Below are 15,122 nucleotides of genomic sequence, written 5' to 3'. Positions count from 1 at the left end.
AGATAGACCGCAACGTTCGATCGCACATCGCGGTGGCCCCAATTCCCCAAAACATGCACCCCAAGTGCCATCCCGGATGACGCAGAGCAAGGGTAAAGACTCTTCACGGATGTTTTGGCGTGGGACCGGGAGTGTATTATACGGATGCCAGTCGAACCAGCTCAGACACCTTCACCATAGTCTCTACGTGTCACAACATACGGCATCCTTCAAAACCACCTCGGCATGCGTGGCAGAGGCTGCAGCCATTGCCTTGGCCATTCAAGACGCTGAGCGCCAAACCAACTCGGCTGTCATATTACCCGACTCACAAGTAGCTTGCCGCCTGTTTCTAAATAAAAAACGGCACTTTCAATCAATAATCAAAATTTTACGCAGTCGAACTAGAAGGGCACCACACTATTATATGGTGTCCGGCACACCAAGGACGGGCAGGAAACGCGAGTGCAGACCGTATTGCTCGAGGATTAATCATCCGAGCAATGGCATGGCCCAGCGACCACTTTCCACCAAATTGTCGTGAGATCCTCCTACAGCAAAGGCAGGAGCGGAGACGTTTTGGACATCCTCACTCCAATTTAAACAGCCAACGGGAGAGGGACTGGCGAGTGCCCGTCGAGGTTCCTGACGAGGTTCACTGACGAGTGCCCGTGGTGCACAGACACACCCACACTGAAACACATCACATGGGAGTGCCCCAGGAGGCCTCCGCACATAGACAGCCCCATATTACACCAACATCGACTAATGAGGAATAGGCAGTGGGAGGGAGGCATGGCTTGCGGACGAGGGTAGGGAAAGCCAATTGGCTCTTCTGGACTAAGCCCAGCGAGCCGCTCGTGCCAGTGGGGCCCTAGTATAGGGGCTCCAACCGTCGTGCCTTACTTCAGTAAAGTTTTTACTCACTCATTCCGCCCTTATCTGTGGTTGTACTTTCACCGCAGGTACAAAGGCACCGATGCAAATGGCGTGCAGTCTCACTGGCGGGGCGCCTTCGTCGCCGAACCATAGCCGAACTACCAGGGCCTCTCGATTACCGTCTAGTACACTGTAGCTTGATGAAAACGTGGCCGTGAAGGGTATTGACACTACATGGTCGACTACTCATTTTCTTGCATCAAATGAAGGCCTTAGACCTCTAAATTCTATAAGAAAAGAAACAGTGGCAAACCTCAGAGCGTCGTAAATAATGTAATATAACAGCTTGTCCGCAGGTATGTCAAAAATTTCGCAATGCTGTGCTCACGTGACGACCACATACTGCGTCGTGGCGTCACAGCACAGTAGAAACGACACAGAAACGGGCTTCACAAAAGCTATTAAATTATTTGAGGCGCTGTGACGCTTTACAGTATTTCTTTTCAAGGGATTAGGGGCAGAAAAGAAGAACAACAACACTCGAACCACACTAGTCTGTTCTCACGGAATCGCACAGTGAAACAACCGCGAAACAACGAACGCTACTTAACACTGCTACAAACAGTGGCTGTCAAAGGCATCGTCGTCGATGGTTTCTGCATAATTTTCATGCTCCTCTTCCTCTCTTTTGCCGACAGCATTGGTTCTTTAAAAAAAAAAAAAGATCAAAATACCGCTACGGCCGAAACAAGTGACAAACTAAGCTTGCTCGGATTTCGAATCGCCATCGCGACCAGCGCACATGCAGCGGGCACTTTTGAAAGTCTCCGCCTTCGACTGCGCTGCTCGGCCACCACGTGCTCCATCTCAGCTCCTCATCACCTGGCCCAAAGTTTTGATCGTTGTACTCGGCGTACCTCAACGTGCAATTTACGTCCGCACGTATAGCATAATCATTATTTACTGTGCGATACAATCGTCCGCACTCGGCATGGTGCTTCCAAGCAGCGGCGCAGTGGCCACGGGACGATGGCCTGTGAGTATAGCGGCGATAGCAGCAGATCGACGAACCCGTGGCATTCGGCTAGAAGAGGCAAATGGTCTCTCCGGGTTTGTGACTAAAGAAAGAAAAAAAAAAAGAGCCGCCTGGAATGAGCCGTGGCGCGCACCAACCGTGACCGTCGGCGCAGCCTCGTTTTGTCTGCGCGGCGATGGTGGCCGTCGTTGAGGCAGCGACGCGTGCATGCATGCTCATTGGACCGTGTGCTGGATTTGCCGGCCAAGGCACCGCCATGGGTCGCATCTCTTTGTCGTCTCTCTCGCTTGAGTAGTAGAAGTTCCCACGTTAGTCGTGGTCGTCGTCCACCAAGCCGGAATGGGCACGTTGGTGTCTGGTCTATTTTCGCACTCTAGCCGGCGCAGATTCGAGACCGGCGTGCATTTGTCACGTAAGACGATTGCAGTTTGCAGTGCACTTGTTGCAGGTGGCTTAAAGGGGGGTATCTTTGAGTACGCTTCTTGGACCAGATAACTTTTAACTTTTGGAGCTGCTTTTCTAGTGGGTGTTTTCGTAGCACTAGAGCATCAAGTAGCATGCGCTAATTCCTCCATGAATGTCATTTCCTACAAATGCAGCCTTGGCAGGTTTTTTTTTTTTTTTTGTGTACGTTCTGAGGGGAGATTTCATCTGCAGAGGAGATTCTTTCTCAAATGCTTTTAATTATATTTGTTCTTAGTTTTCGAATATTTGCTATGTATGTTTATTTAAGCCTTAAAAAATTGTTTGGTGCTTCATTCAATGAACTTGTCTTGTACACTTAATTGGTTAGCTTTCCATAGTGCATCTGTTATTTTAATGCACTAGACATTATCGTTATTAATATATAACACAGTAATAATATTAAATATTGTTATAATTAATGTATTATTTGTCCTTCCTTATGTGTCTGTTAGCTTTCCGTGAAATTTGAATGCATCACTACTGCTGCAAAAGGAACTAGTAGACAACTGATATTCAGTCTTATTGATTCAATTTCATTGCATCTTCTTTCATTAGTTTTCGTGCACATATCCACCAATCATAGTAGTAGTCATAGTCGCAACAGGAATACTGAGTTTTCTTCAGCTGCTGTGACATTGATAATTGCATCGGAGCGATTGTCAACGGTACAGCAACCTCAGGAAAAGTCTCTGGATTTGAAGAGCTCAGTGACTTGACACCTCATCCCCTCCACTACCTGTCATTGAGCTACAATGGGCAGCCAGCTGTCTTTTGTGGGGTTCACTTACCTTCCTGGACATTGTCTCTTTCTTTGTTGTGGCCATAGCTCCAAGAGTTGCTGCCATGCTATAAATAGTTTCCGAGTGCAATAACTGGGCCGTCAAGACACTAGGGAAGGCTTTGTTTAGCTCTGCTCCCTGAGCAGCTGTCTTGACGTCTGTCTCTAGCACAGGAGTTTGTACGGGGATGCTACTTCAATTGTATTCTGAGCCTTTTGACAATTAATGCCAATGCCCACAGCGTAATTCTTAATAGTATACTTTCCCATGCTTCAATTTTCCTCTCCCCTTGTGAACCAGACAAGTAGTAAGTTAGAGCATAACGATGAAAATTTATACTTCAATGCTCCTGTCTTTACCAATAACAATAATTCGTATGGTATTTAGTGTTTTAGGGCTATTAAGGCAATGGATAACTAGAATTATAGTTGACACAGTTCAGAAGTAGTGTAGCACTGCACACATTTATGAATCAGAAAAACTACACACTTGTTTGAATAGGTTCTCTTACAGTTATTACAGAATTTTTGCTGTATAACAGTGCAAAAGCTCTGAAATATTACATGGGGTAAATAAGTTCATTGCGGGTTCATTTCTTGTTCGTATGCATGTTTGCATTTTTCAATTGACTGCTGTCAAGTTGTTGAAATCTAGCTCTAGTCAGTGCCATCACACATTTTGCATCTGCATCAGTGGTAATAGTGGATCCTCAACACTTAAAATAAATGAACATATACACGCAGATTGGCACCGGCAGCTTCTGTATGAATGGGATAGGAGAGCACTGGTTTATATTGACATGCGTGGATGAAACGCAGATGCTTTACATGCATGAAACAACTTTCTGCTTTTGTGCACTGTTGAAAGAGATGGATCATTCTAAAGGTTCTGAACATCTGGATGCATGTGTGTTTTTTTTTTTTTTTTTTTCATTGCAGCCTCAAGACACCTGGGTTACTGTACATAATGTTAAAAGCTGTAATGATGGGGGAATCCTGGACCTTGATGACCACCTCAATGATGTCGTCGATGACAGAGAACAAGTGAGTGGTGTTCATTCTTGTCCACTCCTGATGCACTAACCTCTTTTTCGTCGCACCTGTTTGGGCACTTTTGTTTCATAATGTTCATACAACTTTTGCGTATAAATTTAGCTTTTGCTCATGGTTCCTTGCCGTTTGTGCCATTTCAGTAGGAGTTAGGCACAATTTGTGCTGATCTTCCTTTGGTTAAATTAGGTGCCTATTATCCTTGATTGTTTACTTGCTCACATTAGTTGGGAACATGAAATACCTCAGTCATGAGTTATGAGAAAAAGTACTAGTGAGCCTGTTACCTTCCAACATTGGCCATACAGTACTATCACAAAAAATTGATAAATTGTCCATTGTTGTCTGGCAAGGTCTATACAGAAGATTTGTGAATTGCTTCTGAATGTCCTAGAAATGCATTATCTATCCAGATAAGCCTAAATTAAGGTGGTGACTATTTTGCGATCAGACAAGAGAGTTGTGTCCCTTTTATTAACTCTGCTTGATTGACTGCTGTTTTTGTTCTTCAGTAGTAAGAGAGAATGTCAACTTCCTGTTGTGCAGATCATAGCTGTGTTTGAGGAGCACTCATCTCCTTGCCCAACCCACAATGCTGGAGATGGGACCAGTGCTAGTTCTGTGGGCACTGAGAGTCCCGACATCTTCCACTGCAATGAGTTGAACCACAATGGTGGCGTCAAGGGCGGTTCCAGCTATGTGGACGTGGAAGAAATCACTGCTGACAAGCTTCCAGTGGGTGAGTTGAGTGTTGACAAAGGTCGCATTGCTTTTTCACAGAACATTTTGCCCTTCCAGCCATTGTCGATGGCAGCAATACGAGGTGTCACTAAGGCAAGAAAGCAGCACTGCCATGCAAATAACAGAGCTGTGAACAGATATGTGAGCTCCACACATGTACAGTCACATTCAGTACGAGGTGCACCACTGTGTCCAGGTTCTAAAGGGCTCCAAGACTGCACGGCAGTGCCCACGGATGAAAAATTGGGAGAGCTAAACACTATTCTTATTGTTGGTGTTTATTAAACCAAGTTTTTATATGTTGATGCGGCCGTGTTGCAGCTCATATTGTACTTGAGTTTATATGCACATACATGTGCACACATTTGCATAAAATGTGCAGTTTTTATGCGGGATCCCACAGAGCATAACTTTTTTCTCATGTTCACAAGAGCATGACCCCTAATCTGTTCCAATCCTAGCTGCATCTCTATTGCATTGATCAGATAAAAAGAAACGTTGAAATAGCATCCCTCCCGCCTCTATGTAGCGCCCAATTGTGGGCCCTCAGGATAAATAAAGGAAACAACAATGTAAAGTTATGTATGCTCTTTCTTGATGACGGTCCAGGACCACAGGCAAAGTGAGAATGTGGCATTGACCAATAATGCTAATTTATTATTCAATACAGTCAGTTTGTACACAAAGAATTAGAATAAAAAGCAGCAACATACAAGTGTGCGTACTGTATTGTGTACACAGTAGCATTTAACACATGCCACGACAAGTGCCAATATTGTTTGTTGGCCTCATTATAAGTAGTGTGGCTATTATTACAAACATCGACAGACTATTATTGCTATAAATAATTGTGATATTTGCTGGTGATATTGGGGTGAACTTTCTCTTTGTGCCAGCTAGCGAGAAAGCTTGAAGCCAAGCTTCAGTTGCAGTACTTTCAGAAATTGATCACTGAGTGTATTGGTTGTTGTAATTTTGTGTTAGACCAATATTGTCTTGCCAGAGACTAGCAACATTTGCTTTTCCTTAGATTTACAGTATAAATGGTCATTCTAGGGGAATGGTTATGTAGACTTCCTGCTGCACTTAGTTCTGGTTCTGTGGGCAAGAAGAAGGCGAAAATTTTCGGGCCAGTCTTTTTGCAATTGCGTAAAATAAGGACATTTTATTTATTTTAGAAGTTGATATACAAGCTTACCATTAGCTACAAACTTCTGGTTGCCATTGGTGACTCTCATTGAAAGATTATATAGTGGGCTTTAATTATTTAGGTTATAAGGAGTCCCTAAAGTATTTTTTTCTGTCATTCCTGTGAATATTTCCTAAAAAAAATGTTGTGTTATGAAGCAGACATCATTGATAATTGGAGACAGTTGCCAATGAAACACACAGCATAATAATGAAGACTATACAAAGCCCTGTTTGTGTGCAGAAAACTCAAACTTTCCAACCTTTCTGTTATCCTTTCAGGCGTCGCTCCTCTTCAGGTACGAAGGGGCAGTGAGCCGACGCTAAATCGTCTTTCACCAGTTTCATGTGAACTTGATCCCAGCAAGAGGTGGTCAGCTGCTGTTGTTGTGGATGACCTCTCACTTACCCGAGGAGTAAAGGAGGTGAGGGTTTTCTTTTGTTTTCCGTGTGTGTGTGTGCGGGGGGGAGGGGTATGTTAAACCTACAATCATCTTATAAATCTGACATTTTGGCGAAAAAAAAGGAAAGGAAAAACCCGGCGGAGTGGACATGGGTAATGTCTCAGTGATGGGCAATAAGTCAGAATGTCATTGCAGGTTTTAAACAAGATTGTTGCACATGTACTTTGTTGCCATTAACTGTAATCTCCGTTCTCCAGTGGGTCAGGCACTGTCATATAGCACACCATCATGCTGCGTACATACTGCATTGACATTACATGTGTCCCTTGTTTTGCTCTGCAACCCCATAGAATGGCAGCCTCTCAGACAATGAGCAGCAGCCTCCTCCCCCACCTGGTGAGAGGGGTGAGGGAAGTGGCGGCGAAGAAAAGTCTACTGCAGGGACGCTGTCGCGCATTTCGCGGGGCTCTGGACGACTATCCATGCTGGGCAATAACCCCCACATGCTTCGGTGGGCAGAGGCAGCTGACCGGCAGCTCTACAAGGTATGCCATGGAATGCACAGTGTGAATTCAACAACATAGGCCTCATACAAAGGTGTGTCTTACGCGAGTGCATCTGGTAACTGGCTAGTGCATGTCTACTGTGTTATCAATGCTACTGCAGCGGTGTCACAACTTTTCGGGTTCATTAATTTATTATTGTTGGTTCATTTTCTGACATGTCTAGGGGCTCATGCTACTATGGGATAGAGGTCGATGCTTTTTGCCTAATTATCAAATGAACACTTACAGTTGCTGTTTTACAAGTCTTGCATGTTTGCATTTGCAGTTTCAAGACAGCAGGAAAGAACCGCTGGGCAGTGCTGGCTCTTCTCCTGACAGGGACAGTGCTGCTTCATCAGGGAGCAGCCATGAGGAAAGGTGAGCAGGGCACACTTTTAAGAGCTGATTTTCATTGCAATAGTGTCTGTATTGAGCCTTTCGATGTAGCTGTGATGAACTTTCATTTTAAAGGAAGTGCTCAATTCTAATCAAGGGATGTCCTTACATGTATAACTGTCTTTTTTTTTGTCACAGGAAATTTAGACCTTGTATGATGTTGCAATAAAGCTATTTTTAATGAATGCCAAATTACTCATCCACACATTTCCTGCAGAATTGAAGTTTATGCTTGCGTAATAAAAATTGAGATGCATCTATATCTCTGGGATAACAGTTATGTGAATCTCAAGTACACCTGCCTGTCTGCATGAACTAGCCATTTGGGCTCTGCTGATGCCTGCTGCTACATCTGTAATGGCACGTCCATTACATGAAATCACTGTAATAGTTATGCTGGCTTTGACACGAGGTAATGTAGCATACGAAGGCATTTGGGACAGGAGGTTAAGTAAAAGATACTGAATGGAAATGCATTTTTTGTGCCACCAATTCGCCTGCATATTGGACATCCTAGGCCAGTGCTTCCCAAGCTCTGCCTTCCGGCAACTGATCAAATGCATAGAATGCCTCACTGCAATCACCGACCTACCTGGCATTTCACAATTATATGAGGGTGAACACGGCTTTTCTACAACTCTCATGCTCCAAAAAATTTTGCACTGCAGATCGGTGCACTGCACTCAAGTGGCCGCTGGCATGCTAATGCAAAGCCAGTAAACGCTATTAGACAATACATCCAGAGTGAAATGAACAAGGCAATAGAGGCACTGTGCCAGTGAACACAGGCAGAACCTTGCTCACCTTTGCTCCAATATGTCCTGCGCAGTAGTGCTACTTGACATTTCAAAACATGTGAACTAAGGAGGACAAACTGTTGTGCTAGTTGGTTTTGCATAGCTGGCAAAGCAAATAATTTTTTTTCCCTTTCTATGTGTGCATTTTTTCCAGCGCTGATTATCATCAACAGTTATTTATATTAGCTTAGCATCCTGGTTCTCCTGCCAAGCTGCACCAACATTTTTACGTGATCATAGCATTGCATACCCTAGCCACATTCCAATTAATTATGCTAGCCAGAGCACAGTTTTACCATGGTAGCTGCAATGGCAGTGAACTTGTTTGGACTACCTTCATTTTTTTGCCAAGCCTTTTCTCTAAAGTTGCAGCATTAACTTTACTGTCCCCAAGCTGCCTTACTGAGTATGCCCCATCCCCATCGTGGATGACAATAAGTTCTACCTGAGGCATACTGTGGGTTGTGCAATAAACACACAGATGAGAAGGGAAGGCATGGACAACACAAATGCAAATTCTCAAGTGGTGTTTTTATTGAAGGCATGGCAACTTGTACAAAAAACATCTCTTACAAACGTAACCTGGTTGTGAAACAACACAAAACAGAGAATTATCGAAACCACGTGAACACACAGTGGCTGACCTTTCCTATTGGCCAATCCTGCGACATGTGCTACACGGATACGCTTGTTATTTTTGTGTCAGCAAAATAGGTGACTGACTGACACATGTGTCTCCTGTCTTTTTAATGTCCCCCTTCTCATCCGTGTGCTTACTGCCCAACCCACAGTATAAGTACCAACTTACCCTACTTGCAGTTCATCTATTTGAGGCAGTAGCCAAAGTGTATGCCGAGCGTTTTTCTTCTCTGCATTTGCTAGCACCTACGGTGTGCTCTCAGTGAACTAGCACAGCTACTGGAATCTGCATCTAATTCAGTCTAACCAGTTGAGCAGCAGTTATTTTTGATGCAGTGTGCTACAGTCAAGTGTACTCAAACTGTGACACAGTGCTCATATCTTACACATTGCTGTTAGTGTCAAAATGAACTGTTACCGTGCAGGAAGGTAAGTTAAAGCAAGCATATATTTGCAGAATTTCTAATTGGTGTTCTTTGCTTTTTAATCCAGGGACTCCATAGTTGTACTCAAGAATGAGGCCGGTCCATTGGGCATCCATGTTGTTCCAGAGCAAGGCAGTGGGGGAAGGTGAGGAAACTTTCTTTTTCTTTCTTCTTGAGGCATGCCGCTTTTTCTTTCAAATATATATTTCCACTCAGCATGGCATGAAAATAATTTGTAGTCCCAGCGAAATCTAGTGTTGCTATATTAAATAACCTCGTGAAATCTTCTGCAGATGCAGAGTTTAAAGAAAGCAAAAATAGTTATTGTCTCTTTTTGTTTTCATAAATTTTCATGAGATGTCCTTGCAGAGATACATAACAGACATCTCTTCTCATTCTTTGTCATGTTTTGCTTAGTGTTTTGTGCCCAAGTTGTTCATGTTATAACCCTGATGCTTTGTTTTCATGACTGATGAACATAACTTGAAAACACAGGGAAATGAGGCGCTTTAATCTACACACAGCATTGGCTGCACTGGTGTCCATCAAGATTTACGAGAAAAAAATGCATAATGTAAGCAAATGGTGTAACAGTGAAAGACCTTTCATGCTTTGCCCCTATTAAGCAAGGGTGCTTGAATAGCAAGATTTTTTTGTAGATTGCTCAATATTTTGTCATTTCTAAGCAAGTTGAAATATAAAGTTTGTGTAGAGTCCACTTGTTAAAAAAATATTTGCACACCCCTAGTATAATGAAAATCATTAACAAGAAAATGCCATTAACTACACGCATGTCCATGACATGCATATGACTGGGCAAGGAAACAGAATGGGTGCTAAAACATGTAGAATGGGTGTGGATGTTTAACAAATATTTCTCGGTGTCGAAGAGGTTTCTTTACTACTCCCATCACAGGCTCCTTGCCGAGTTGTTTATGCTCATACCTCTTTCTGATGTGGAACTAGGGACATGGGCCTGGTGATCCAGGGCATTGAGCCTGGTGGCCGGATAGACCGAGATGGCCGGCTGCGGGTCGGTGACACCATTGTGGAAGTGAATGGCCGGAGCCTCCTGAACCTGAGCTTCCAGGCTGCACAACAAGTGTTCAAGGTGGGCAAGTGCAGGGAACCAGCTCCTTAATCTTCATTGCATAGAAGAAGAGAAGATAGAAGCCAATCAAAATACAGATTTATGCCAGAGTGTTTGTCACGTTGCAGTGATGGAGAAGAAACAGTTGATGGCCAAACTCTAAATCACTAATCTAGCTATTTATTGTGCAAACTTGGGCCCAGAAAAACAAGTAATGCTCAAAGCACAAAATCTGGTCAGAGAAGTTTCTTTTGCTATGGTGTCAGCAACAACATCGAAGAAAGTTCCAATGCATGTGGGTGCGTCTTCCACCAAGCGATAACTTTGTGACAGTGGTTGGATGATGGAAACTGGTAACCAAAAAGCAGCTAATCATTGGTTATACTGACACACGTGCATACCATGTGTGTCAGTATAACCACTGTAGAGAAAGGAGGCAAGTAAGGGCAGCTCGAGCGGAGAGAAAAAAGAAGTTGAGAGTTAAACACGACGTGTAAACATGGCATTTGAAACGTGGCTCTGAAAACAAAATAGTGTAGGAATTCTTGATGGCAGAAAGGCAAATATTACAGAGCTTAAGTTGTTTAGTGTCACAAGGACATGCATATGGTTCAAGGGTTTATACTGCTTCTAAGGGCAATGCTTTATATCCAATGCGTGACAGGCCTCCCATCGCAGTACCCCTTCTGGGCATTCTTGCCCTTTTTTTTATTCTTATTTAAGGGTAGAGAATGTCACGCTGCACAAAGGGCACAGGTCAATTGGAACATGTTATTTTAATAGGAAAGTGGAAACATTTTGGACCTTGCACAGTTTAACCTGATAAAGTCGGAACCTGCAACAACGAAATTCTCGCGACAACGAAACATTTCGTATCCCTGGCGAACGCCCATAGGATTCAATGAATTTCGTACCTCTCGGCAACGCAATGTCGCTGTACTGCAATCCCGCATCAACGAAATTTGCCGGAACGTAACTCCGCATATTGCGTAAGGCTAGCAGGCTCCTAAATGTGCTCAAAAGCAATTGTTTTGCACTAAAATTGCGTAAAATACCACCACATTACACTTGTGTGGGCGCCGGAAACGATCAGTGCGCTGGAAACACGTCATGGCCGCCATCTGGTTTGTTGACCGCCCGTTTGAAGCGGCACCATGAGCGGTACGCACGTTGCTACTTACATGTGACGACGATGTTTGCACGCCTACTAGGCGAGATCATAGATCATTGTTCGAAATGCACATTCAGTTTGCGTTCCCCACGGCTGACGACTCAGCGAGGCCTAGACCAATCACGTGAGGTGAAACTGAACGCGAACTGTATGCGCGTTTTGAACAACAATCCCCGATTGCGGCAGTGCACTGCGTAATGTGCGCCTCGGTGAGAAAGATGCAGCAAACACAAAGAAATCCACATCCCACCTACATAAAATTGTTTATGGCGCTTGAGATGGTGGTCGCGGCATATGAAGTGTCACGCATCGGGCCATGATTCGTCCGAGAATACGCATCCCTTGCTTCAAGAACGCTGGTTTTGGTGCCACCCGACAGGCATCATGTGTGGATTCGGCGCCGGAGACAGATGCCAGTGTATTTTAATGAGTAAGCAAGTTAAATCCTGTTATTGTTAGATGACCACGCCTTTAATTTTTTTTTTTTCTATTGGTTTACTGGCTCTCGTGGAACACAGAAAACAAGTTCTTTTTGCTCAATGTTGTAGCAGTCATGCTGTTCCTCACCTATATTAGTCATTTCGCATTGAGCTTCCTGTTCCGCAACCACCATCTTGAGCGTGAATATGCCATCACATGTGAAAGTAAACATTTCTGCACCAAGCTCTTCTGAAGAACCTGTAAACCTTTCTTGTTATTCTGCTTAATGGAATAGAAATAGATGCTTTGAATATTCAAGCTGTTTCTTTTTTTTCTGTCATGTTGCAGGAGGCGCTGCAGTCCCCAGAAATCTGTTTGCACCTGTCGCGGCGTAGGCCAACACATTCAGGTTCCTCTCCTATTTCGTCACCTCCTCCTCCTCTGCCCCTGTCACTGCCTCCATCATTATCATCAACACTAAGTGGCAGTGATGCGGGCTCTTCTCTCACATCCTCAACCCAAAGTCCACCTAAGCGGCCTCCCCCACCTCCATCTTCCTTCCGCAAGGACCCAGCAGAAGAGCTCAACAATGGCTCCGTCAACGGTCTCGTTGAGGGAGAAGAAAGGAGTGAGTATCAATGAAGTTTAACCGAGTGTACAAAATATTAGACTGATTTCACAGGGAGTTTTTAGTATGCCACTGCTGCCACAAGGCATGTTGGTAGTTGTCATAGCGGGCTGAAGGACAACTCTGGTGAGGATAAAAAATTCAGGAGGCACTTAGTTATCCCTACGTGGATGAATGTGAAAGCACTGTGACCACTACACGATGCTTAGACATTAGGCCACAATGCAAGGTCAAGGGTTCAACTCCTAACAAAGGCCCTGGGTTTGAGTGCTTTAATTATCTCTATCTTAATTCATTGTGCCTCAATTAACATTGCCTTAATTAACACCAAAGGTCATGGGTGTGACTCCTACTAAAGGTTGTAGGTTCGAGTGCCCTAATTAATTATATATTCATTAATTATATCTTAATTAATACCAAAGGCTATGGGTTCAACTCCCACCAAAGGTTGAGGGTTCGTAGCCTTTTTGTACCATCGTTTGGTCATGCCGCCAACGCCAGATTTGCCACCTCATGAGCCATTTCATGCTTTCGCATTAAATGATTTTACTACGATAGGAGTGCCGACATTAAAAAAATATATATATAATTCGCCGGAAAAATTCATACTGGCATTCTCCTTCAATGTTTCCTTGAACCCTAGTACAACAGGAAGGCAAGTGGCAGGGCCGCTACATGTGCACTTGGAATATGGTGAAATTCATCTACTGAGCTTTCAGTATCACATGTGTGGCTGGGTATTTCTAGCCTGTGCTCTGTGCCACTAATACCATGCAGCATTGTGGAAGCTACTGCTGACATCAGCTAATTTAGAGCTGAATTGGTAAAGCTAGCTATACAAAAGAAATGCAGTATGCAATTGACTGATGCTTTAGTTTTAATATTTTTTACTGTCTTGATTGGCCTGCGCGCATGTGTGGTGCTCAGGGATTTAAATGCAATACTCTTAGTGAATGGCTGCTGGCACTTTTGTGCCACTGGTGGGTGCTGGCTATACCGAGCTGATGCATTATGGTATACAATAAAAGCAAGAGATTCTGGATTGCATTGCGACTGCAATTACTTGCCTAGTGATCAGTGCTCTCTGGTGGCGCAACAAGCGCCAGCTGCATTGCTGTCCTATTATTGCATTTTAATTGCTGAGCGCTGCACAAAAGCTTTGAACGACTGTTTTTTGCAGACAGCTTCATGAATTTATTTTCTGGATGGCTGACAGAAGGTTCAGCATATGCAGTTCCACTCAGTATTATTGACATTGGGAATAATCACTGATTACATTTTTTGAGCTTCTTGGCAGTGGTGGAGATATTAAGAAATTTCAGTACAAATGAAATTGTGGGCATGTATATTGGTCATTTTAACTGTTTAACTGGAGCAAGATGATTAATTACTGCTATTATAGTTCCTAGCAGTTATTCTCTTATACTATTAGTAATAAAGTCGACTCTCGTTATGACGGACCCTGATAATCCGACAAAAAGACATCCGTTTTATCTTGGAGTATGTGATATGCGAGACGCCTCACTTCCGAAACTTTCGTCGTGATGTCTAACAACTTTATTGCAAAGAGTGAGTGATGAACGTCCAAAGTAGAAAACAAACAAAAAAGTCACAGTTTCGCCCAAAAGGTGACGCATCAATTGCGGTAGCAAATTAAGCAAGATGGGGGGGGGGAGTCATCCCTTTTTTTATTTATTTGCTGCTTAACTACATTCTGTTCACTCTCCACTTCCCAGGTGGTCTCAACAGTAAGGTGGCAACAGTGACACCAACAAAAAAGCTTCCACCACCTCCACCTAATGTCGGTGCCAATGGTAGGTCAACCAGTTCATGCCTGAATGTGGCCAACACGCGTAAGATCGGCCGCAAGGTGCACATCAAGTTGGTCAAGGGGCCCGAAGGTTTGGGCTTCAGTGTCACGACACGGGACAACCCAGCCGGTGGGAACTGCCCCATCTATATCAAGAACATCTTGCCACGAGGAGCAGCCATTGATGATGGACGGCTCAGGCCAGGTGACCGGTTACTTGAGGTGAGGCAAAGTTCATGGAAACACTGACCAGCACTTTTGGATCTGACTGTGTTCAGTTCTGTAACATAAGAGCCATGAAAAAGTTTAGTAGCTTAACCCAGGCTTTGCTGCATGGTTTATTAGAAGCAATGCAGTAGAACCTCGTTGATATGATCCCATTTTGTACAATTTACTGGTGGCACTGTTTGGGATTGAGAACACCGAAAATCACCTAATACAGTTACACTTCTTTTTTGCCGGCCAATACATTCCTGGAAAACACAATCTTTCGGCACCAACATTTAGTATTATCACCAAACTGCGATGCTATGATAAGTTTTCTGGCCGCTAGATCCCATATAAACAAAAGAAGTTGAGAGGCATGTGTGACTGAGAGCAGGTGCTCACAACGGCTGCTTTCCCTCAGTGCTCACTCACCCTTGTCATGTGAAAAACGCCGCCACACACTCCATTTCCTAT

The 15,122-nt window shown here is 43.9% G+C and overlaps 1 protein-coding gene across 11 annotated transcripts in view; it reads left to right on the top strand.

The window, feature by feature from the left end:
• Positions 1–15,122, top strand: part of baz (par-3 family cell polarity regulator) — a 250,546-nt gene that overhangs the window by 195,263 nt on the left and 40,161 nt on the right. For 7 of the 11 annotated variants that reach the window (XM_055077192.2, XM_055077190.2, XM_055077197.2 and 4 more), the window contains exons 1-9: positions 3,705–4,181; positions 4,734–4,926; positions 6,399–6,541; positions 6,871–7,065; positions 7,352–7,443; positions 9,390–9,467; positions 10,289–10,433; positions 12,352–12,631; positions 14,368–14,663. In XM_055077192.2, coding sequence (XP_054933167.1) covers positions 3,864–4,181; positions 4,734–4,926; positions 6,399–6,541; positions 6,871–7,065; positions 7,352–7,443; positions 9,390–9,467; positions 10,289–10,433; positions 12,352–12,631; positions 14,368–14,663 — 1,740 coding nt within the window. In that variant the 5' untranslated portion in view covers positions 3,705–3,863. Of the gene's footprint in view, positions 1–3,703; positions 4,182–4,733; positions 4,927–6,398; positions 6,542–6,870; positions 7,066–7,351; positions 7,444–9,389; positions 9,468–10,288; positions 10,434–12,351; positions 12,632–14,367; positions 14,664–15,122 lie in introns of those variants that run through there. The other 4 variants (XM_072286397.1, XM_055077194.2, XM_055077193.2 and 1 more) reach the window with 2 other exon arrangements.

Source organism: Dermacentor andersoni, chromosome 2 (genome assembly GCF_023375885.2).
Source record: "Dermacentor andersoni chromosome 2, qqDerAnde1_hic_scaffold, whole genome shotgun sequence".
NCBI lineage: Eukaryota > Metazoa > Arthropoda > Arachnida > Ixodida > Ixodidae > Dermacentor > Dermacentor andersoni.
This window is presented reverse-complemented; position numbering and strand designations above follow the sequence as displayed.